A 24159-nucleotide genomic window follows, 5' to 3' on the forward strand; every position below is an offset into this window, starting at 1 on the left:
TAGATAACATTTTATTGATTTATACCCGCAGTGCTGTTAGTTCCGCCCACCACGTCTGTTATTATAGATGTTGTTTCTATGGTAAGTGTGGTTTCCTGGAACGCTGCAGGTGTTGTAGTGGTTATAGGTAGGGATTATGGGAGAGATGTATCAAATCTTTGAGAGAGATAACATGGAGAAGTTACCCATAGCAACCAATCAACTTCTGTCATTTCTTACACTGTGCCAGATAAATGACAGAAGCCGATTGGTTGCCTTGGGTAACTTCTCCACATTATCTCTCTCAAATGGTTTGTTACAACTGACCCCAAATGATCACAGTAGATCCCTTGCTATAGATCTCCATAGAAATCATGGTGTTCCATGTGGGAAGCAGGATTTTTGAAGCAGTGAAATTCAAGTGGCTGGGGGGGCGATCATGCATATTTAGAGACACTCTTATTTTAGCAGTAGTCCATATAGTCATCTAAAATTGTTTCATTTATCCATCACTATAAAGGTAGTATTAATTAATAGAGTGGTGTCCTATTAGCCCCCGAACATTGTTTGGGCGCTAATTGACCCCAGTGATTATCCCCGATTTTCGCTGATGTTTTTTTTTTCACCCTATCCTATTATTCCGGTCGAAATAATAGGATAGTTCTCCCGAAAACACATAAGTGCCGCGATAAGCTCGCGGACCTATGTGTTTTCGCCTTTTTACAGGTGAAAAAACTATCGTGGATTCTTTTTCAGGACACATCAGGTCCCGAAAAAAAAAAAACCTGATAAGTGCCAGCGTCAGGCCGACTTCGGAGCTAATTTTATAGCCCTGGGCGAGGTAATTTACCGCGGCTAGTTGGATAACCCCCATAGTTGTCCACCACTTTACTATGGGACATTCTTGCTCCATTTTAACAAAATAATCTAATGTATCACCAAAAACAAATATTATTTCAAACTATATATAATACACACACAGGGGAAAAATCAGCATGGTTGTAAGAGAGGGGGGAAAACAACTGGAAAATGTGACAGCAGGCAGTTCTATTACCTAATGAGCCCTGTGATGTTTCTCATTCATTACTCTACGCCTCTTGGCTTTTTGGCAAAGATTTTCATTGTGTTTAAGTTCATAAAAACAAAATTTATAGGCAAATAATATATTTATTTATATTTAACATAGTTTTTATACGGTATGTAATATTTACAGAGTTGGATTACTGTTTTTCAACGGGCGAAGAGTTACATTCCAAGTAGCAAAATAAACATTTGGCAAATGCAGGGGATGTGTCACGCTCCATCTATATACATGGGGAGGGCGGGGTGTAATATTTAGACTTTTACAGTGAGATCAATGGTTTCTGTCATGCATTTATCAGTCTGTTATCCGAGCCAGCGCTGTAAGCAATGTGCTTTTCCTCTTGTGCAATATGGTCTGGCCGTCTGCTTTCTGCAGGAGTATTAAGGGGACTGTGGGCCTCATTCAGAGATTCCATAAATTACATACATCTCTGATGTTTCATGATCTGCACGTGTGCAGGAGCCGCTCAGCGCATGTGCAGATCAGGTCCTGACATGTCGGTCACAGTGCCCCAGAAGTTGCAGCGTGATTGGCATTCTGCTGGTGTGTGGGGACAGCAATGGGAGCACTCCAAAAAAATGGGGACGTCATACCCGTAGTCTGGGCGTGCCGAAGCCAGTGGCTGCATCCTTGGGCGAGAATCGCGTCAATAAGACCCGCCCTCTGTTTTAAATCTCTATTGTCGCTGGCAAATTCCCATGAGGGGGCGGGGCTTAATGGCGTGACCCATACAGCCCTGCCCCCAACTCTGCCCACCTGTTTCTCCTCCCCAGGCTTCTCCCGGGATGGAGATTTATAAGTGGGCGAGCATGCTGAAGTACACTAGTAACATTTATAGAGCTTGCGGTCCTGTGGAATTCACAATGGTCACTGAAAATTAGCCATGGCCTACACAGATTGGCGGTGGACAACTTGTGGGCTGGACCAATTTTCAGCCTATCAACTAAATCGACACTAGTGAGGCATTGTGGACCTTTTAGTACCACAGTAGGTGCAGAGACATGTGTCACCTACCACTGATAATGTATAGGTTAGGAACAAGACTGTACGGGCCTATTATTGTTATTATTATTATCATTTCTTTATATGGCACCACAAGTGTTCCGCAGCGCCTTACAAAGTACATACACAAGAAAGTAACCATTGACTTACAATACAATACAGGACATGGATAAACATTGCTATATTAGCGACCTTAACCGCCCACATAAGCAGCCAAGTGTTAGTTGCCCTAGTGGGGAGTAAGAGATAAATTAAATTACAATAGGGAGAAGCACAAGAGGGTAGAGGGCCCTGCTTGAAAGAGCTTACATTCTTTAAGGGAGGGGAAGACAAACAGGAGTGACACAGAATGGGATGGGCTGGGAGAAAGGAAGATGTAGCAGCAAGTTAGGATGAGAGCTGGAAGGCTTTAATGAAGTAGTAGTGGGTCTTAAGAGCTCGTTTGAAAGATTGTAGAGAGGTGCAGAGTCTGATAGGGAGAGGGAGGGAGTTCCAAAGGTGAGGAGCAGCACGGGCAAAATCTTGTAGGCGGGAGTGGGAGGAAGTAATCAATTGGCATGAAAGGCGGCGTGTATTAAGTGAACAAAGAGGGCGGACAGAAGATTGAAGGGAAATGAGATCAGAGATGTAAATGGAAGAGGAATGGGTGAGGGCTTGTAAGTGAGTGTGAGAGTCTTGAATTGGGTTCTGAAAGGGAATGGGAGCCAGTGGAGGGCTTGCAAAAGAGGGGAGGCAGATGTAGAGCGTTTGGAGAGGAAGATGAGCCGAGCAGCAGCATTGAGCACAGACTGGAGAGGAGAGAGATTGGATTTGGGGATGCCAGCTAGGAGAAGGTTACAGAATTCCAATCTGGACATGACCAGTAAATGTACAAGGGTTTTGGTAGTATCCTGGGTGAGAAAGGGTCTGATCTTGGAAATATTCTTGAGATGGAAACAACAGGACTGCGAGAGGTTCTGAATGTGTGGTTTGAAGGAGAGGGAAGAGTCCAGGATGACTCCAAGACGACGCACTTTGGGACTAGATGAGATAGTAATGCCATGTATTAATAAAGAAATAGTGGGACATGATGTTATGTGGGAGGGTGGGAAGACGAACAGCTCAGTCTTAGACATATTAAGTTTGAGAAATCGCTGGGACATCCAGGAAGAGATAGCAGAGAGACAGTTAGAGATACAAGTCAGTAGAGAGGGGGAAAGATCAGGTGAGGAAAGGTAGATCTGAGTATCATCAGCATAGAGATGATAATGGAGGTCAAAAGAGCTGATGAGTTTACCTTGAGAAGATGTATAGAGAGAGAATAGAACCTTACACCCACATAAGCAACAAAGGGGTCTATTTACTAAGCAGTGTTAGGAGACAGAGTGAAAACTGATAAGGTACCAGCCAATCAGCTCCCAACTGTCATCTCACAGGCTGTGTTTGAAAAATGACAGTTGGGAGCTGATTGGCTGGCACCTTATCATTTTCTTATCACTTTTCACTCTGTCTCCTAACACTGCTTAGTAAATAGACCCCCAAGTGTTAGTTGCCCTAGTGGGGAGTAAGAGATACAGTGGGGCAATAAAGTATTTGGACAGCCACCGATTCTGCAAGTTGTTGCACTTTAAAAAGATGAGAGAGGTCTGTAATTTCCATCATAGGTACACTTCAACTGTGAGAGACAGAATCAGAACAAAAAATTCCGGAAATCACATTGTATGATTTTTAAAACAATTTATTTGTATATTCTTGCTGAAAATAAATATTTGGACACCTACCAACCAGCAAGAATCCTGGCTTTCACAGACTGTTACTTCTTCTTTAGGAAGCTCATCTATCCTCCACTCGTTACCTGTATTAATTGCACCTGTTTGAACTGGTTAACTGTATAAAAGACACCTGTCCACACCCTGCAACCTCTCCACCATGGCCAAGACCAGAGAGCTGTCTAAGGACACCAGGGACAAAATTGTAGACCTGCACAAGGCTGGGATGAGCTACTCGACAATAGGCAAGCAGCTTGGTGGAGATCAACTGTTGGCGCAATTATTACAAAATGGAAGAAATACAAGATCACTAACAATCTCCCTCGACCAGTATCAATGATCTTGAGAACGGTGAGGGATCAGCCCAGAACTACACGGGGGGACCTGGTCAATGAACTCAAGAGAGCTGGGACCACAGTCACAAAGGTTACCATTAGTAACACACTACGTCGTCATGGATTCAAATCCTGCAGCGCCCGAAAGGTCCCCCTGCTTAAGCCAGCACATGTCTAGGCCTGTCTAAAGTTTGCCCGTGACCATCTAGATGATCCAGAGGAGGATTGGGAGAATGTCATGTGGTCAGATGAGACCAAAATAGTACTCTTTGGTTTAAACTCCACACGCCGTGTTTGGAGGGAGAAGAATGATGAGTGGCATCCCAAAAACACCATACCCACTGTGAAGCATGGGGGTGGAAACATCATGCTTTGGGGATGCTTTTCTGCAAAGTGGGCAGGATGACTGATCCGTATTATGGAGAGGATGATTGGGGCAATGTATCGTGACATTTTGGGGAAAAACCTCCTTCCCTCAGGAAGAGCATTGAAGATGCAATGTGGCTGGGTCTTCCAGCATGACAATGACCCCAAAAACACCGCCCGGGCAACTAAGGAGTGGCTCCGTAAGAAGCATTTCAAGGTCCTGGATTGGCCCAGCCAGTCTCCAGACTTCAACCCAATAGAAAATCTGTGGAGGGAGTTCAAAGTCCGTGTTGCCCGGTGACAGCCCCAAAACATGGCACATCTAGAAAAGATCTGCATTGAAGAGCGGGCCAAAATGCCTGCTGCAGTGTGTGCAAACCTGGTCAAGAACTACAGGAAACTTTGACCTCTGTAATTACCAACCAAGGTTACTTTACAAAGTATTGAGTTAAACTTTTTGATTGTCCAAATTTTTATTTTCCGCAAGAATATACAAATAAATTGTTTAAAATTCATACAATGTGATTTCAGGAATTTTTTGTTCTGATTCTGTCTCTCACAGTTGAAGTGTACCTATGATGGAAATTACAGACCTCTCTCATCTTTTAAAGTGCAACAACTTGCACGATCGGTGGCTGTCCAAATACTTTTTTGCCCCACTGTAAATAAAAATACAGTAAGGAGAAGCACAAGAGGGTAGAGGGCCCTGCTCGAAAGAGCTTACATTCTAAAACATGATGTTATATTGAGGGGTCATGGAATAGATGTATCCATTACAAAGAAGCACCATTGTTTCCAGTGATTAGCCCAAAGATAATGCACCAGCAATAAATGTACAGTTGTTATGGTAACCAGTCACGATTATTATCCAAATAAGTATTCTCCTAATTTATTTAAAGCCAACATATCCTTCAGAGCACTACCTTCAGAGAATTGTATTTAGATACATCAGTCCCTGCTCCTGCAGGACTTACGATCTAATCTCCCAGATAAATGGCCTCACACACGCACAAGGGCTAAATGCTGTCAAAATAGCTAATGTTTATAATGAGCATAACTTTTCGTATCATGTAAATAAAAGGTTTGTGTTGTTGTTACCCATTAGGATTTGTGCAGGAAATACTTTGCTATGATCTGTAATACACTTAGTAACACAGTCCTTTTAGTTTCACAACATAATAAAAATAAAGACCCAGCTACCGCTCTAATACACAAAACAGAGCTGACACCAGCATACAGTAATGTCTTTATGCATATCTTACATCTCATTCAGTCATGTAACGTCACTTTCCCCCGGGTAACACAATGTCCTCCTCCTGCCCTTATTATTTTGTTATGATGGAAAAATTTACAATTAGTTTGTAGTGCACATGCGAGCGCCCAATGCTCGGTTCCTGGCGTCCTGCTCCGACATCAGTGGAACGGTTACACATGTAGCTCTGGCAATAAGAAAGCTTGGCCTGAAAATGCTCTTAATTTTTATATACTTATTATGTGCTTTTTATTTCGATGGAGTTCTATAAAGTGCTTCAGCATCTAGAGTTTAGGTTCAGCAACTTGGTAGCAATTTCTGTTGAAGCTGGATAGAGTCACTAATGGCTGTATCTGACCATGTGTTTTCTACATTTAGGAATATTGCATTTTAGTACTGTACATATACTTACTGATCCAATATTAACTCATGAAGTCAATTTTACGGCCAAGTTGGCCCAACGCTGGAGTCACAAGTGCCTTGGGTGGTGTTATTTTTACTTTTTCTCTTATTTATGTTTAAGTCACAGAGGTTTTACCTGTTCAATACCGATGGATGTTTATGCATCACTTCGCTTTGTCTTTCTCCTCTGTCTCTCCATGTTTCCGGTGTACGACTGAAGCTGGGTACACACTGCACGATATATATCATTCAGTGTATCTGGCTGTGTGTACACACAATATGTCTGTGAACGACGTCTTTCACAGATATATCGTATTAGCAGGGCAGCATGTCAGATGCGATGTATATGGACATCTGCTTGTGTGTACACACACGACTGACCAACCCATATGCTGGCCACAGACTATAATGGCATCATAGCTGGTTCCTGTGGCCAGACAGATCATGTGGCTACAGTGGCGTATCTATAATGGGTGCCGTGTGTGCGGGGCACACAGGCTCCCGGGTCCAGGGGGGCCCCGCACCGCACACCCTGCACCCATATTATTTTAAACTTACCTATCCGTGGTCCCGCATCTGGTGTCAGCGCTGCTCAGAACATCGGAAAATGGCCACCGCGGCCATTTTTCCGGTGTTCTGCGCATGCGCAGTAGACTCCGGGCACACTCTAGTGCCCAGAGTCTACTGCTTCTGCGGTGGCCGGCCGGTCGCATCAGTCGGCCACCGGCCGCCGGTAGAGAGGAGGTGGCCCTGCATGGAGAATGCACACGGGCCCCCTCCTCTCTTAAGACGTCCCTGTGTGGCCGAATGGTAAGTGTGTATGCTTACCAAAATTGGTCCGTCAGCCAACTGTGTACCTAATTAAAGTACCCAAATAAAGTAAATTGTTATTGATGTTTCCACCAGCTTTGCTTAAAGTGCTGGATTTAATCCAACAGGTCAGTTTACATTTTCACTGACATTTGTTTGAGAATCTCAGGAGCCTGGGACGTCAGTCTATAAATCTCTGGCCAGCAAATAAAATTCAATGCAGTTGATTATGCTTAATAATGGAAAATGACAGTTGTAGACCGATGGGAATTTTTGGATGAAGGAGCCAGGACATGAGCTATGCCAATGGATCTCCCCTTGTGGCATGTATTCGGGCAAACATGTTGTCCTGTACTGAAACCTTTAGCTTGGCATGTGTAGACCCCATTCTTCTGGGAAGCATGACATCCCACCTACCCCCTGACATTCCCTTCTAGCTGACTACCATCATCGAGCTAGTTCCTGCAGTGCCACCTGGAACCAACTACCTTCTCAATCCCACCAACCAATGTATTATTCAAAGCAAATACGTTATTAGACTCTAAAACCCTTTTCACAGAATTTTCACCACTTGGTGGCAGAGGCCATACAGAAGTGCATCTCATGCTAATCTATTTAATAATCTGCTGAGGTCTCTGCCATCTTTGATGTGCAGATGGGAGTCTGGGAGCACACCTCAGGAGCTAACAAGACAGACCTTAGAGGACTGAGGAGGACCACTCAGTGGGCGCTGTGACCAGGGTACATATTAAGCACGGAGGGGTTGTGGAGCAGGAGGTGGACTGAGGTAACCCGGCAATCGCCGGGTCCCTTTACTAGTAACACACATATTCCTGGAAGACGAAATACATAGCAGAGTCTGGTAACTAGTGTACAATACAGCGGGCATAAGCATGACCAGGAAATGCTTACGACACACAGCTGCCCGCCATGAGGTCTTATATCTGTACTCAGAAAATAAGTCTAATGGTGCATACACACGGTCAGATTTTCCTTCAGATTTGTACAATAACGATTTAAAAAATCGTTCATATCTGAAAGAAAATCTGATACGTGTCCCTGCAACGATGAACGATGCACCTTCCCGTTTGTCAGATAACGATATATCTGACATCTGATGTGTTTGCAGTCAGATTTGGTCGATTTTCATTCATTTTAATACTGTCGCAAATCGTTCGTAGTTCAAAATTTCGTTGGTAAAATCGTTCATCGTTCGTCTGACAGATCTGACCGTGTGTATGCACCATAAGGCATTCTGAATGTACAGAATCTACATTCAAACTGGAGAAGCGGAAAGTAGTGGTGTGACTGGCGTTCTCACTTCAGAGTTCACAAGGGGCATGTTTACGGTAAAGCGGCCAACGCACACCAGCAGTGTATATACGCCTATTACGAGATGCATCATTTGCAGCTAGCACAGGGCAGGTGGGAAGTACACACTGATTTTGCTGACTAGTAGTAAACCAGGTGCATTTGCTGTTCTTGCAGACACTGGATACGTACAGCTCTGAGTAAGTAGGTACAAAAATAAGCTACTCCAACCACATTCTTTTTTGTTTGAGTAATGTACGCCTATTTTCCTTACATCTCTGTATCAGCCCCACTATATTTACAAAGCTAAACACTGTTTACGGGTTGGGTATGGGATGCCGGTGGTCAAAATCCCGATGCCGGCATGCCGACAGGATTAGGATACTAGTGCCTACCCCTAACTCTCCCTGTACCCCAACTACTTACCTTTGGGATGCTGGTGCCGGGATTCTGACAGGTGTCGTGATTACGGCACTAGTATTCCATCTGCCTAATGTTAATATATTGTCTGGAAAGTAACCACTGAGTAATTATATACAAAGTTCTTTATCTTAGTAACTGTATATATTCAGTGTTTTTATCAAAATACTGTGTTATTTGTGTTCCAGTTCCCTTGGCAGCTTACAAGTGGCTGGTGTGTTACCTTCTCAATGACAGTCATCACAAACTCCAGCAAGAGAAGCAGAAAGCCAGGAATGATTTTTATGCAAGGAACAATAGCCAGGTACAGTGTGTATATTGCAGATAGTCTGTTATCCATTGTGTACAGCTGCCAAAGGGCCCAATTCCCAGGGACGAGACCTCATTTTTTTTTTTTGTTACTGGTCGCCAACAGTAATACATTTCCTCCTTTATTCTCTTCTTTTATTTATTTATTTTTTTTTAATCAAGTGTATTTTATTGGTTCTTCAATAAAAAAAAAAAGAAACAACAAATTAAAAACAAAAAAATCAGCAGTGAAAAACAGTGCAAAAAAAAAAAGAACATAGAAAGCCGTTCATTCGGACATAGAATGGGCAATAAAAAGAATCGCATTTTCTCTTATTCTCTGTATAAGATTCCATTTCCATTATCGGTTTTCTTGCTGTATTGGAATTGGCCCACAAATAGCTTAGAAAATAATTTATGTCCTAAATTGCATTTCATTGTATCCATAAAACTGTTTAAGCTATTTACTTACCCATGCAGACTTTCTTTCAGCTGATTTGGAAACGTCCTGAATGCAGGCAAACTGCAACACCTAAAGCACATCCAAGAAAATATAAACAATACATCTACAGCAAAATGTTAATGCTCACGTCTACTGGTTTTGTCAATGTTGCATTAGAGAGTGAAAATAATGACTGTAAACTAATAAAAAGCATATGCAAACGCACACAGGAGCCAGAAGAATTTTGAAATAAGGAACAGTAGTGATTTGCCCACATAAAAAAAAAAAATTATAATACAAAAAAAAAATTTAAAAAAAATTGCAGGAAAAATGTATATTTACAGTGCTTCTTCTAATCATTTCAAATTATTTTTTTTTTTTTTAAAAGCATTAGTTTGCATGTAGTCAAAGTGGTAAATGTCTTCCATTACCTGTTCTAGGTGTATTACTGTCGCTCTCTGGCTATAGTGTTTATTGAACATACAGTACTACAGAGATACTATGATTATACCCATGATCCAAGTGCACCCGCCTCTCTGCAGCCTGTCCTGAAGAAATTGTGCTCCTTATATGGTCTATGGTCACTAAGCAAACATATTGCTGTACTTTACCAAGGTGAGACTGACAAGTGTCTTTATTATGCAGTATATTGTTGATAAAGAACAAGAGCAAATTACACTTCAGTAATTGTTACCGCCTATGGTCAAGGTTCTCTGGGGTCTGAGATGTTGCAAGTGATCTGACCGCTCTTCTGTTTTTGTTTTCTTTTTTGTCATACTATTTATTTTAACTGATTAAAAAGTTTGACTGAATTTGCTTTAAGAACGGGGCAGAATGCACTTTATCCTAAAACCTAGCTTTTGAGGATTACTGGAGCCCTTCTACACAGCACAGGGGCCCTAGTAAGAACAGTTCTGAGGGTGAAGGTTACAACAATATGGTAGTGTGGTGCAAATAACTGTTACCGATCCATTTTAAGTTTTAACCTAAACTCTAAGTGAGTGGGAATAAAGAAGGGAAAACTCTCTCCAGGATTCTACCTGAATAATGTTTCTGGTTCACATGTAGGTAACTGTATCAGGGGTAATAGCGAGTTTGAATCTTATACACTAGCTGGCAGTCCGTGCAAATGTTTGCTGGTCTCTTGCACCAAGGATAGGGTTGGGGCAAATGTGTGATGATGATGATGATGGCGAAGGTAGCTTTCACCTGCGTATGGATAGGGTGGTGCACTTTTATATTCAGATGCGTAAAGGGGCTGCAACTGCGATTGCTTTACCTGCAATTCTGTATCAGTCTGTGTGTGTGTCTAAACCTGATGCTGTGTGTGAGGTGATGTTGATGTCACTGTCCCTGCATATTAGTGTGTGATTGCTCATTTATTATAAGGAGACAAAATGATCCCCTGCTGTGATACACACTTGGCTTTATACAATACCGTTGTTACATTGTAGCTATGTTACAGGTGGATACTTTGCTGGTGAATTGCCGGGGAAAATAATACAAGATGCCGTCCTGCAGCTGTGTGTAGAGGTAATAGAATAGACATGGGGCGTCTGTGCATAATGGTTAGACAATGAATCATTCACATCTACATGTGACGTACTGTACAATGTTCTACTAGGGTCTGTGGAACTTATGATGCGGTGTTTGTGACAGACTATACTGGTGCAGGGGCGTATTAACACCCAAGGAGGCCCGTTTGCAGCTTCCCAGCCTCTACCCATCCTACTTTGTGTTGGCAAGCAGGTCCCTCCTCCTCCGCAGCTTCCTAGTGATACTCTGTAAGATGGCTCATACGCACAAGAGCGCAAAGGTTCTGACACCGTGCCAGAGTCTTTGCTTTAATTGCACTGCCCCATTTTCCCGAAGATGTCACTGGAAAGATGGCGATGCAGAGGAGGAGAATTTGCTTGCCAGCGCAAGTTAATATACTTTAGGGGGTATCTCACCCTGTAGGCTGTTTTAGCGGGGCTCCCCGCCCTGTCCGATTTCAAAAGGACAGAATGCGCCCTGCCCTTATGGTGGCACCCCGCTAAACCTGCCGGGTGCCGCCCCCACCCGCAGACCACAGTGTCCCATGGGGGTGGAAATTGCGGTGCACAGCATCTATTCACAGTGAGGGGAGAGCTTGGGGGCAGTATGTAAGTGCTGGGAACGCCCCCAAGAGTGATGGAAAGAGAGCGCAGCCCCTTTTCTCGTGGCCAAGCTCCTTTTGCGCTTGAGAGTGCCCTTTCTATGGTCCGGCGCCCTGCCCTACGTCGGACTTGGAATGAACACTAGGTGCATCCTTATATACCTCACGCACACCTCATTACACCCTTTCACACCACACACACACCTGTTATTATACCCTTTCATGGCCACACTATAGTACCCCAAATTCACATTATGCCACAAGTAGTGCCCCTTATTCATATTACACGACATAGTAGTGTCCCTTATACACGTTACGCTAAGTTGTAGTAGTGCCCCTTCCACATTACGCCATGCAGTAGTAATGCCCCTTACACATTGTGGCCGCAGTACAAATCCCCCCCCCATTACACATTATGCTACACAGCACAAATCCCCCCATTACACATTATACACAGGGGTGCCCACCATCTCTCACCTCAATATACCCTCTTACACCTAGCTCACACGCCTCATTATACCCTCTCACACCTAGCTCACACACATCATTATACGCTCACACCTAGCTCTCGCACCTCATTATACTCTCTCACACCAAACTCACGCACCTCATTATACCCTCACACCTAGCTCTCACACCTCATTATACTCTCACACCTAACTCACGCACCTCATTATATCCTCACACCTAGCTCACGCACCTCATTATACCTTCACACCTAGCTCACACACCTCATTATACCCTCTTACACCTAGCTCACGCACCTCATTATACCCTCTCACACCTAGGTCACACACCTCATTATACCCTCTCACACCTAGCTCTCACACCTCATTATACCCTCTCACACCTAGCTCACGCACCTCATACCTTCTCACACCTAGCTCACGCACCTCATACCTTCTCACACCTAGCTCACGCACCTCATTATACCTTCTCACATCTATCTCACGCACCTCATTATACCCTCTCACCTAGCTCTCGCACCTCATTATACCCTCTCACACCTAGCTCACGCACCTCATTATACCCTCTCACACCTAGCTCACACACCTCATTATACCCTCTCACACCTAGCTCACGCACCTCATTATACCCTCTTACACCTAGCTTTCTCACATCATTATACTCTCACACCTAGCTCACGCACCTCATTATACCCTCACACCTAGCTCACGCACCTCATTATACCCTCTCACACCTAGCTCACGCACCTCATTATACCCTGTTACACCAAGCTCACGCACCTCATTATACCCTCTCACACCTAGCTCACGCACATCATTATACTCTCACACCTAGCTCATGCATCTCATTATACCCTCACACCTAGCTCACACACCTCATTATACCCTCTTACACCTAGCTCACGCACCTCTTTATACCCTCTCACACCTAGCTTTCTCACATCATTATACTCTCACACCTAGCTCACGCACCTCATTATACCCTCACACCTAGCTCACGCACCTCATTATACCCTCTCACACCTAGCTCTTAAACCTCATTACACCCTCTCACACCTAGCTCTCACACCTCATTATACCCTCTAAAGGGAGAAAGTGTGTTAAACAGTTGTAGAATAGCTGTTTTAAAAGTTTGAAAGGACGGGGAGTAGAGATATGAGGGGAATACATAAGGGAGACTGGCAGTCAGGATGCAGGCGGGCAGAAGATTCTCAGAATCCCCCCCTTCCACGCAGCCTAACCCTCACCGTTGGTGCCTAAACCTAACCCCCCCTTGGTGCCTAAACCCCCCTGCCCGCACCCTAACCCCAGGGTGGTGCCTAAATTTAACCCAGAACCCCCTGTGCAGCCTAAACCTAACCCGCCTTGCTATACTTGCGTTCGGGATGCCGGCTGTCGGTATTCTGGTATCGGCATCTCAAGTGATGTCATGATTCCGATGCTGGTATTCTGGCTGTGGGTCGGGAATCCGGCGCATGGATTTCAACTGCCGGCACCTTAACTTCAACTTAACTGCATCGCATATGGGGCAATGGCTGGAGAAAGGTGTGGGGTCAATAGGTGATTTAATGTCAATGGGAGTGATGCATGTGGAAGGGAAGATGCCGGTAGAGAGGTACCGGTTGAGGAGGTAAGTAAACTTACCATTCCTTGCCATGAAGTTTGCCTTTTAACTACACTCCTTTTCTAGTCCTTTTTTCTTTCTTTTTTTTTTAATCTTCAAACGGGTATTTTTGGCTAGTTCTACGTAAAAACACAGCAGTTTTCTCCAGGAAAACCATTCCACATTCAGTAATCAGATTATACTTTCTTATAATGATATAACAGACGTTTCACATATTGAGGCTAACTAGAGATGAGAAGAGTTCTCAGAATAATATGCTCCCCTGATAGAGTTCTGCTAGTGTGACCGCTCAGATTTCACTTTGTATAGTATTCTCCTGCTGTGTTTTGTCTTTGTTACTATGGAAAGTAAGATCCGTTGCCAACTTTTCTATCCTAACAGCTGAAAGATGATGCAGTGTCTCTGGTGGACGCCATTGCACCTCCAGACTTCATTTTGAATTCACCGATTGCCAAAGCCGATGGAGAGGTAACTATCCTCATCATATAGTTCCCCAGTATATACTGTAGTATTGCTTTGTCAGATGTTTGATGAACATTTGGGCTGTTTTTGTACGTAGAGGTTCCCATTTCCTTTTCTGACATCAGTGCTACAAAAGAAAAAGAGGAAAAAATTATATCACAGTCCTGATAACCTTGAAAATATTTGTTGCAAGGAAAAGCGAACAAAATTGATTTTCCTTGGTTTAGATTTTCTTGGCCAACCCCGTTACCCTATAGCTAAATTGTAGTATTTCAATAACATTTGGATGACCTTAATATGCTGTGTGGACTTTTCACATACAGTACTAATTAAAATGTTATTTGGTCTCGGTATAACAACTTAGTAGTGTCATTTACTCTTAGGGGCTGTTGCAAAATACCCGCGGTGATGATGATCGCCCAACACTAGCTAATAGCTTCTGATTAGCTGATTGCAGTTTCACCTTTGAAGCGTAGTAGTGCTTTCTGCATTGACTGTACCTGTATTGCATGACTTTATATTTTATTTAGTTATTTCACAAAGGGTTGCATAAAATTGGATTTAAAAAAAAAAAAAAGGATTTATTTGATTTAAATAGGTTTTTTTATTACCTTTTTTTTAAATAAATTTTTTAAAATTTAAAGCGTTTCCTTAAAAAAAAAAAAAGTAATAAAAAATACTGTTTAAATCCAAAAAATCGGATTTAAATCAAATAAATCAGTTTTTGATTTTATTTATTTATTTTTTTTTTAAATCCGATTATTATGCAAACCTGTTTCACAGGGTATACTATGTACAGTTATTTGTACTTTTAATGAAGTAGTCAGTCCTAGTATGGACCCTGATTTAATTAACTGGTCAGCCAGTCATCAGAGACATGGTCATGACATAATCTATGGGGTGGGTGCACCCCATTTTGATTGCTCAAAGCTTTGGCAGACCAAACTAACTGTGTGGTAGTGTGTGTTGCCGAGTCTGCGCAATTGTGATACAGTTTTAGGAGGACTGTGGCTCCTTTGTAATTACCATAGGTAGTGGGGGTAAAGTGTATAGCATAAAGGGTAGAGAGGTAGACTATTCAGTTTGAGTATTATATCTGCCCTTACTGCATAGGACTTGAGGATCTGTGCGATGACAGGCCTGACGCTAGTGTGATACAATCAAGGTGCAAACATCATGGATACGTACTGGGGTCCCCGAACTTGTGGTCTATATTTTAGAGTGAATTTTTAGCTACTCTCATTCATACACAAGATGGAAGATTATATCTGCTGTATGTGTTATTGGGGAAGGGGATGGTGTTTACTAGATAGAGTATACTACGTGCATGAAAGGCAACAGATGAACATTGTGTCTTATGTATGTCATGCCGGTGTACCTTCTAACGATTTTACAGCGCTAGGTCAGCTAGTGGTGCTTTATTGTTGGAGTGATGATAGTATGGATCATGTGTATTAGAAACATCTTATTAATCAGAATTAAATGACCATTTTGGAACACATTTTAGACTCTATATATTTTAGACTCTAACTCTATATTGAATCATTATAAATGATAAATGGATACTGTATGTCATCAGTGATCCAAGATGATTATGCAGCTTTACAAACACAGAAATTTCTTAACAGAGCCCGGGGAGAATAACGATTCCCATTGCACTGAGCTAAGCCTGTTGGTGGTCAATTAGTTAAGTCTGGTACAAATGTTTCTAATATGTCATACTATGTTCCTAAATATATAATGTAGATAATGTGTGGTCTTATTTTATTTTATTTCACTGCGAAGAAATTAATCTTTTTTTCCGTTAAATAGCTGTCTGCATTGTTCACTTTACTGACCGTTATCTCTGAAGATTCCAACAACTAGTGATTGTGTTTTCCCTGTGCCTTAATCAGCTAATGATATAATGTTATCCATCCTGGCTGGCGCAGACATTATTATTAAAAACATCAGATCCCAATTATTTTGTCTCCATAATGATGTATAACATGTACTGCCCTTGCCCCATAAACACATGATAACAATTTGAGTCAAGGTTAAATTAGACGTGTGATTTCCATCCGTTCTGCTGCTAGATTATCTGCTCTGTAGCCTGCAACGGCAATAGTACGGCTCCACTGTAGATCGTAGATGTTCCTTTGGTGATAGGGAACTGGGGGAGATGTATTAAAGAGGACAGGTGCAGAAGTTGACCATAGCAACCAATCGGCTCCTACAGATGCATCCTCATACATCTAGCCTCAATACGCCAGTTTTATTAGGACTAATCGGGCACTACAACATTGATCCCCAATGTTTCTGCGTCTTTTTGGGGGGTTCAGGCTTATTTCCCTGATTCTGACACCACTTTCCGCCTGTTCTGACTTTGCATGTCGCCGTTTTCGCGTCTTTTGGAATTGAATACGGCAAATAGCAGGGACACACATGGTAAGTTTCTGAGTGGCAAAAGACGCGATGTAGGCGAAAAGTCCGGCAGACAGAACTTTATCGCGGGTGCGAAACTAATTGAATATGGGCCTTAGTTGCAATTTCAGCGAAAAAAGACGCCCGGCGCTAGCAGGGTCTCACAGGACCAGGAGCGCCAAGAGGGGCAGTTTGACGCGACTGCACCAAAAACGAGTGAGAACACAACTGAAGTTGTCATTTTATGAAATGTACTTGACAAATAATAGCTAGGAGTTGACTGGTTGTTGCAGGCAAGTTCTCCACTTGTTCTCTTTAGATCAGGGGTTCCCAATCACGGTCCTCAATTAGCACTAACAGTCCAGGTTACAAGGATAACCATATTTAAGCACAGGTGTCTTAATTAGTACCTCAGTTATTTTGATTTAACCATCTTCGCTCAAGCATGGATATCACTAAAACCTGGACTGTTGGTGTGCCTTGAGAACCGAGGTTGGGAAACACTGCTTTAGATGGTTTGATACATCCCCTGACCCTGCGTTCATAGAGATGGTATATATGTAATTCTGTTACATTTTTTTCAGCTGTACAAGAACCTTTGGTCCACAGTTCTGCAAGGAGAGAAGGTTCTGGAGCGCCCATCCTGGTGGGCTGAGTTCTGCACTAACAAGCCTGTAATTGGCACTCTGAAATCACAGCTGTGAGCGCACACATCTGTGTGTCTACATGCGTGTAGATACGTGCAATGGTAACACGGGTGATTGTAACCATTTAAGTAATAGTCACTGATAAGTAACTAATAAGACCACATAATGAGGTGGTATGGTCTAGCCGGTGCTATGGAGGACCTGCCTAGCTCTCCCATGTTTAGGGCGCTGCTAGGCATTATATGATTTTCAGTGTTGCCAACTGAATTAATGGTTTTAGAATATTCAAACACTTTTCGTAATGAAATTGCAATTGAATGTACATTCTTCTTGTGTGAACTATTACTGTGTAATGAATATAAATGTATATTTGGTCATTGGTTCCAGTCTATTTCATGTACCAGTGTTCTTTAGAACGATTCATATTCTGGCATTCTAAACTTGGCCACAACCATTATACACTAGGTTAATTGTTTGTAGAAGCGCACCCGTTTTCATCGATTATCCAAGCCAAGTGTGTAGACCACACAAACTGTCAGAGCCCATTAATACAGAATTCAAGAATACTGTGAATTAGTTATCGTTAATAAGTGCTGTATTAGTGCGTTCTCAAAAGCCTTTTACTAGTGTAAATATCACACCTATCCTCAAATCACGCTAAGTAGCCTTGTTTGGCAAACCACGGTCATGGCAACTTATCCGCGCCAGGCGACTTTCTCTTAAAATATGAGTCTTAATTTGTGACTTTATACAACTCCTTAGTACACTATTATCCAATTGAGATGCAAAATTCAGGAAAAAGTAGCACAATCTTGGTAGAAAGGCAAAAAAAGACAGAGGCCTGCCATGCCTCGTGCCTCGCATCGTTCTGCTTAATCTGCAACTTTTATACCAATTCCTTTGCGACACAAATCCTAATCTTAAATACCTATAAGCTCATTTATATGCGACTAAATTCAGGAAAAAGTATGCAAGCACGAGAATTGTATGAGGGCACAGCTGTATAATCCAGAGGTTCCCAATCTCTGTTCTCAAGGCACTATAACGGCCCAGGCTTTAAGGTTATCCATGGTTGAGCACAGATAGGTAAATCAAAACACTGGGGTACTAATTAAGTCACCTGTGTCCAAGCATGGATATCCTTAAACCCTGGACTGTTAGGGTGCTTTGAGGACCAACTTTGTTAAGTTTAGCACATAAGGTAACTAGTTGGAAGTCTCTAATTTCTATCTCCTTCCATAAATACAGCATTAATACATTCAGCAAATAATTATTGTGTATTAAAATGTTCAAAAATATGTCGAGTTCAAGTTCTTTTCACATAAAGATCCAGTGAAATGTGCAGTCTAACAAGGGGCATCCCAAATTTTCAATGCAACTCTATGTAGTTTTTATTTTTTAGAACTTACCTTAATTGTATGTAAAAATATATTGCTGAATGAATTTTCATGTACAGTATATTATGTAATAATTATACTATTATAATAATTTAATTATTATGCTGTCGCACAATTTTCTGCATTTGTGTAATATGGTTTGCCCTAGACATAACACTTGCACAGTTTCTCTGCTCGTTGGATACAATTGTAAAGACAGAGCTGTGCCATGTTGTACGCAAGGGCATGGACAATTTAATAAATGCAACTGCAGGTGGGAAACCCTTAGAAGTAACAGTGTATACAACAAGCACAACCCACACATCCTGCTTTCTTGTGATTAGATGTTTTTTCTTTGAAATTCTCTCTGTCGGTTATAAATTGTCACATGAAAATAACCATAATTCCAGTAAGATCTGTCCGTCCATATCTTGGCAATAGTGATGGCAAAGGGTAATGATACTAAATGTCAAATGTTGTTATGGCAAGCTGGTCTAATTAGCAGATGAAACATATAGTAAATATGCCAACATTTTTGGGACCGGTTCAGCATGTTGATTTTTATTATTAACACGTTCCTTCTAAAATACTCAGCTGCCTTTGTACTTCACCAAAGTACTGTATATTGGTAGTTCTAGAGTGTGGTGTTTAATATGTTTGTTTTTTCTCCTTGTGTTTGGGCCCTTGTTGTTTATGATACATATCAAATGGACAGGCACTAGTATACCAACGTCCTTCTAAAAGACAGTCTGTATGATTTAACCCTAATTCTGGGTACACACTAGACGATATGTCGTCCAATCCGTCCGGATCGGACGAGATGTCAAGCACATCGTCTAGTGCGTACCCACGTCACTAACGATGCGCGCTCCTGTATGTCAGCAGCGACAATGCCCATTGCAATTGCATGCGGATCCGACCGGCGACATTGTTGGCTCTCGCGCCGTCGTTCCCGGCAGGACTTGCCGATGCCGACACCCTGCCGGGACGCATCACTAACAAGGTCGGTACACACTAGTCGGTACGCACATAGTCTAATGTGTGCCTGCCTTTAGATAAAACTGTAATCTCCCTTTCCGGTTGATATTGTTGGTACAAACAGTACATTTTTCAGCATGTATGTATATTAAAATAATGTGGTATTTGTGATAAGTTGTACTACTATCTGCAAACAATAGCATTAGGTGTCATTGCAACCTGTTGTGAGTTCATTGTATACTGTAAATTCCAAAAGACACTGGATTAATTCTACCGTAGAATTATCCCAAAGTGTGATAGTGCCATTTTTCTTTTTTTTTAATCCATCCAAGAATAAAGCCAAGCTAACACCCCTAGTTTCACAGTCGAGTAAAGGAGGGTAAGAACTTGGGGTGTTGTCATTTACATTTATGGAGACCACTGAGTATTGGAGACTGACAAGTGTTGTACCATATTTACAATGGACTCTACATTCTTAGTCATTCATTTTCTTACTCCATGGAAATAACTTTAAAAGATGTTTCGTAAATATTTGTTAATTATTAGAGCTAATATCTAGTGTAGTAGTGATTGCATTTTGTGCTGAAATAAATACCATTTATAATAAAAAAAACATTGTGTACAGTATTTTATGTCCATTGTTAAAAAAATAAATAAAACACTGAGTATATTCCATACATAATAACTTGAAATGCTGATTTGTTTTCTGACTTTTTTGTACAAGACTCTTCTGTTTGACTTCTCACATGCCTTCCAGCTGACGAGAGAATCCTCAGTATGGCTACTCACTACCAAGGAATGAGAATCCTATGTTTGGCTACTCAATAACAGGGAATGACAGTCCTTATTATGGCTTTTCATTAACAAGGAATGAGAGTCCTCAGTATGGCTTCTCATTAACAAGGAATGAGAGTCCTCAGTATGGCTTCTCATTAACAAGGAATGAGAGTCCTCTGTTTGGCTTCTCATTAACAAGGAATGAGAGTCCTCTGTATGGCTACTCACTACCAAGGAATGAGAATCCTATGTATGGCTACTCAATAACAGGGAATGACAGTCCTTATTATGGCTTCTCATTAACAAGGAATGAGAGTCCTCAGTATGGCTTCTCATTAACAAGGAATGAGAGTCCTATGTATGGCTACTCAATAACAGGGAATGACAGTCCTTATTATGGCTTCTCATTAACAAGCAATGAGAGTCCTTAGTATGGCTTCTCATTAACAAGGAATGAGAGCCCTCAGTGTGGTTTCTCATTAACAAGGAATGAGAGTCCTCAATATGGCTTCTCATTAACAAGGAATGAGTGTCCTTAGTATGGCTTCTCATTAACAAGGAATGAGAGTCCTCAGTATGGCTTCTCACTAACAAGGAATGAGAGTCCTCAGTATGGCTTCTCATTAACAAGGAATGAGAGTCCTCAGTATGGCTTCTCATTAACAAGGAATGAGAGTCCTCAGTATGGCTTCTCACTAACAAGGAATGAGAGTCCTCAGTATGGCTTCTCACTAACAAGGAATGAGAGTCCTCAGTATGGCTTCTCATTAACAAGGAATGAGAGTCCTCAGTATGGCTTCTCATTAACAAGGAATGAGTCCTCAGTATGGCTTCTCATTAACAAGGAATGAGAGTCCTCTGTATGGCTACTCACTACCAAGGAATGAGAGTCCTCTGTATGGCTACTCACTACCAAGGAATGAGAGCCCTCAGTATACTGTAGCTACTCAATAACAAGTAATGAAAATCCTTAGTATGACTACTCACTACCATGGAATGAGAGCCCTTAATATGGCTACCCACTAACAAGGAATAGGAGTCCTCAGTATAGCTTCTCACTTACAAGGAATGAGTCCTCAGTATGACTACTCACTACCATGGAATGAGAATCCTCAGTATGGCTACTCATGAACAAGGAATATGAGTTCTAACTGGCCTGGTAGTCCGGCTTCGGACGTGTTCTCTGACATATTGGATATTTCCTGCAAAACTTGTTTATTACCTTGTACACCCCATGCCAGTAAAAACAGTAATATACGCTCCCTGGTGTCACCCACGCAGATGTGCAGCTTTAAGTATGATTGGTACATGTATCTGTGGCGCCAACAATTCTATAATTTTTATCTTGAACTTCAGCAATTCTATACAGCAAATAATTTTTCAAGATATAGTAAGCAACACCTTCTGCAGGCCTGCCGGCCTTCTCTACCCCATTTATCTCAGTGACATTCGCTAAGTTATCATCTCCAAGTTGGTCTCAGCCAAAGTCAATGTAAATGAGTTAGGCAGTTTTGCGGCAGCTGCCACTATTACCGTGACTGTCCATTTATGGTAACAGGCAAGAGTCCTGTCATACTTCTTGGCAGTCCCGTGGACACAGATAACTTTTACTTTGGGCAACTTGTGAGTCAGAACCTTTGACAATATGGAGCTGGAAACCAAGAACGGTTCACTACCCTAATCCACCAGAGCCAGCCCCGGATGGTGATTCACTGATTCACAGCCAAGCAGAATAAACAAGACTTCCCGATAACTGAACTCCTAGTACAGCAGCATAGATATGTTGGTTTAAAACAAGAAGGTTGGTCTTATAAATGGGGGTCAGTCTTTAGAAATAATTTAATGCAAAATAATCATAAAAAAAAAAGACAACATTTTTTGGGAAATACAGTACTATGCCAGAGAGTAAAAATATGGGGGTATTTTTTTTTTTTTTTAGGTTTCTTCACTTTGGACATTAGGAAATCTGTTTGGTGCACATTCGTTTTTCAGTTATGACTTCTGTACACATTTTTTTTTTTTTAACAATTAGTTGTTTTTTTTAAATATTATTTAAAAAGAAGCATATGCTTCTGAAGAAGGACACTTAGGTGTCTGAAACGCGTTAAGCCGTGTGTGGATCTGGACCGGTATTGGTGGATGGGACTTTGGGATTTACCACTTGGTAAAGAACGCATGATATCCAGATAATTGTGTGGCCTTGGTCCATATTCCAACTGGACCCTGGGTCCATCCCTGACCCCAATCTTTCTGGAGAAAGAGTACATTATATGCTTGTATATGTTGTTTATATTGTGAGTGCTTTGAGTATATATTAAAATAGTAACCCTTGTCAAAAGGTCTCTGCACTAGCACTTTTTTATGTATCGGCCCAATCTCTTTGTACATGATATGGGAAGTGGGCGATAAAATGTATATCTTTCAGATTGATTACCCTACCATTGGAATATACATCATTATTCCGAGAAATTGTGGACTACTCCTCTCTGGACAACACATCTTATCTAGAAAAATGTGGACAGAGCTTTCATTTCTAACAGGGTGATTACTTTCCATTATAAACTTTTTGTTTGGGACGTGTATGGTGAACAGCGCTTTTGGTGGTATTATAATTATTTTTGTATCCTGCAGTTCTTGAAGTGAAGAGGAGATGCTTTTTTTTCTCCACCTATTCCATAGTTTTCCTTTGTGAGTGCAGTGCACCAAAAGGGGGACAGACAAGTTTGAAATACTCGTGTTTCTAGCCCTCAGGAGCAAATAGTTTGTACATGCATACATGCTGTTCAAGTTTACTATGCAGGCGTGTGCATATAATCATACTGGCTCACTGACTTGTTAGATGTGGAAGCTTGTTAGGAAAAGAGGTGGTGGGCAGGGTTTGATGACGCGTTATTCTGACCTGCGGTATCCCGACAGCTGGGATTTTGTACCCAATCCATTTGCATCAAGTACCCACTCTCTGAGAGAATTGTTTGCTATCTTGGAAGTCCAGGAGATATCCTTAGTTTGGGAGAGTCCCATAATGTATTGGCAAATCAGCCATGTAATTTCATTTATGTCTGGTCTAATCTTGTGTTCTTAGTCAGGTCAATCAGCGAAATCTGCAGATATTACCTTAAATGTGATAGGAACAGCAGAAACACGAAAATAATACTGAGACAAAATGTGAAATATATTTGTTTTTACTACTCTACAGGGAATATTTGCAATTAAACATAGTTATCATACTCACCTGTGTCACGCTGCCGCCTGAGGACCCGCTTCCTGCTCCGGCACCTGTGTCCGTCGCGTACCCGGTGACGTCATCGGCAGGGCGGCACAGGGAAATGATGCATCCTCTCTGTTGCCAAGCAACATGAGTACTCCTGAGACAAAAAATCACAAACATGTTAAAAACAACGGCACTATGTAACTGATGTTCCTAACATCATAAGGGAGGAACATTATTGTGACAAAATCAAACTACGGCAGAATTCATCACTGGTGGTAATATACCAGAAAGAATGTCAGAAAAATCACTATCAGCTTAATTATAGAAAAATTTAATTGCATATGTGTTGTGTATATATTTGTCTATGTTGTGTGTCAGTCTGTATTGCTTGTCCCTGAAGACGGGGGGTAACCCCGAAATGCTGTAGGAATGGAATAAAGGACTTAGTTTTATTCTGATGAAAGTCTGCAGAGTGCCTCCTTCTGATCACTATTTATACAAGGTTTCATTTCCCTGGATGTGCACCGCAGCAGGTCAATAACAATTAACCCTTGGAGTGCCGGGCTTATTGGACTATATATATAATATATATATATATATATATGTCAGGTGCTTAAATATTGGGACATTGACAGAAT

The 24159-nt window shown here is 41.8% G+C and overlaps 1 protein-coding gene across 5 annotated transcripts in view; it reads left to right on the forward strand.

Moving 5' to 3' along the window:
- The window catches only part of ACOX3 (acyl-CoA oxidase 3, pristanoyl), a 100990-nt gene extending 82153 nt beyond the window's left edge, over positions 1 to 18837 (forward strand). For all 5 annotated transcript variants that reach the window (XM_088461754.1, XM_088461753.1, XM_088461757.1 and 2 more), the window contains exons 14-18: positions 8898 to 9013; positions 9880 to 10054; positions 10905 to 10972; positions 14049 to 14135; positions 17117 to 18837. In XM_088461754.1, coding sequence (XP_088317880.1) covers positions 8898 to 9013; positions 9880 to 10054; positions 10905 to 10972; positions 14049 to 14135; positions 17117 to 17236 — 566 coding nt within the window. In that variant the 3' untranslated portion in view covers positions 17237 to 18837. The remainder of the gene's footprint in view (positions 1 to 8897; positions 9014 to 9879; positions 10055 to 10904; positions 10973 to 14048; positions 14136 to 17116) is intronic.
- The last annotated feature ends 5322 nt before the right edge of the window (positions 18838 to 24159 follow it).

The sequence above is a fragment of the Taudactylus pleione genome, unplaced genomic scaffold, assembly GCF_031769625.1.
Source record: "Taudactylus pleione unplaced genomic scaffold, aTauple2 ptg001091l, whole genome shotgun sequence".
Classification (NCBI taxonomy): Eukaryota; Metazoa; Chordata; class Amphibia; order Anura; family Myobatrachidae; genus Taudactylus; species Taudactylus pleione.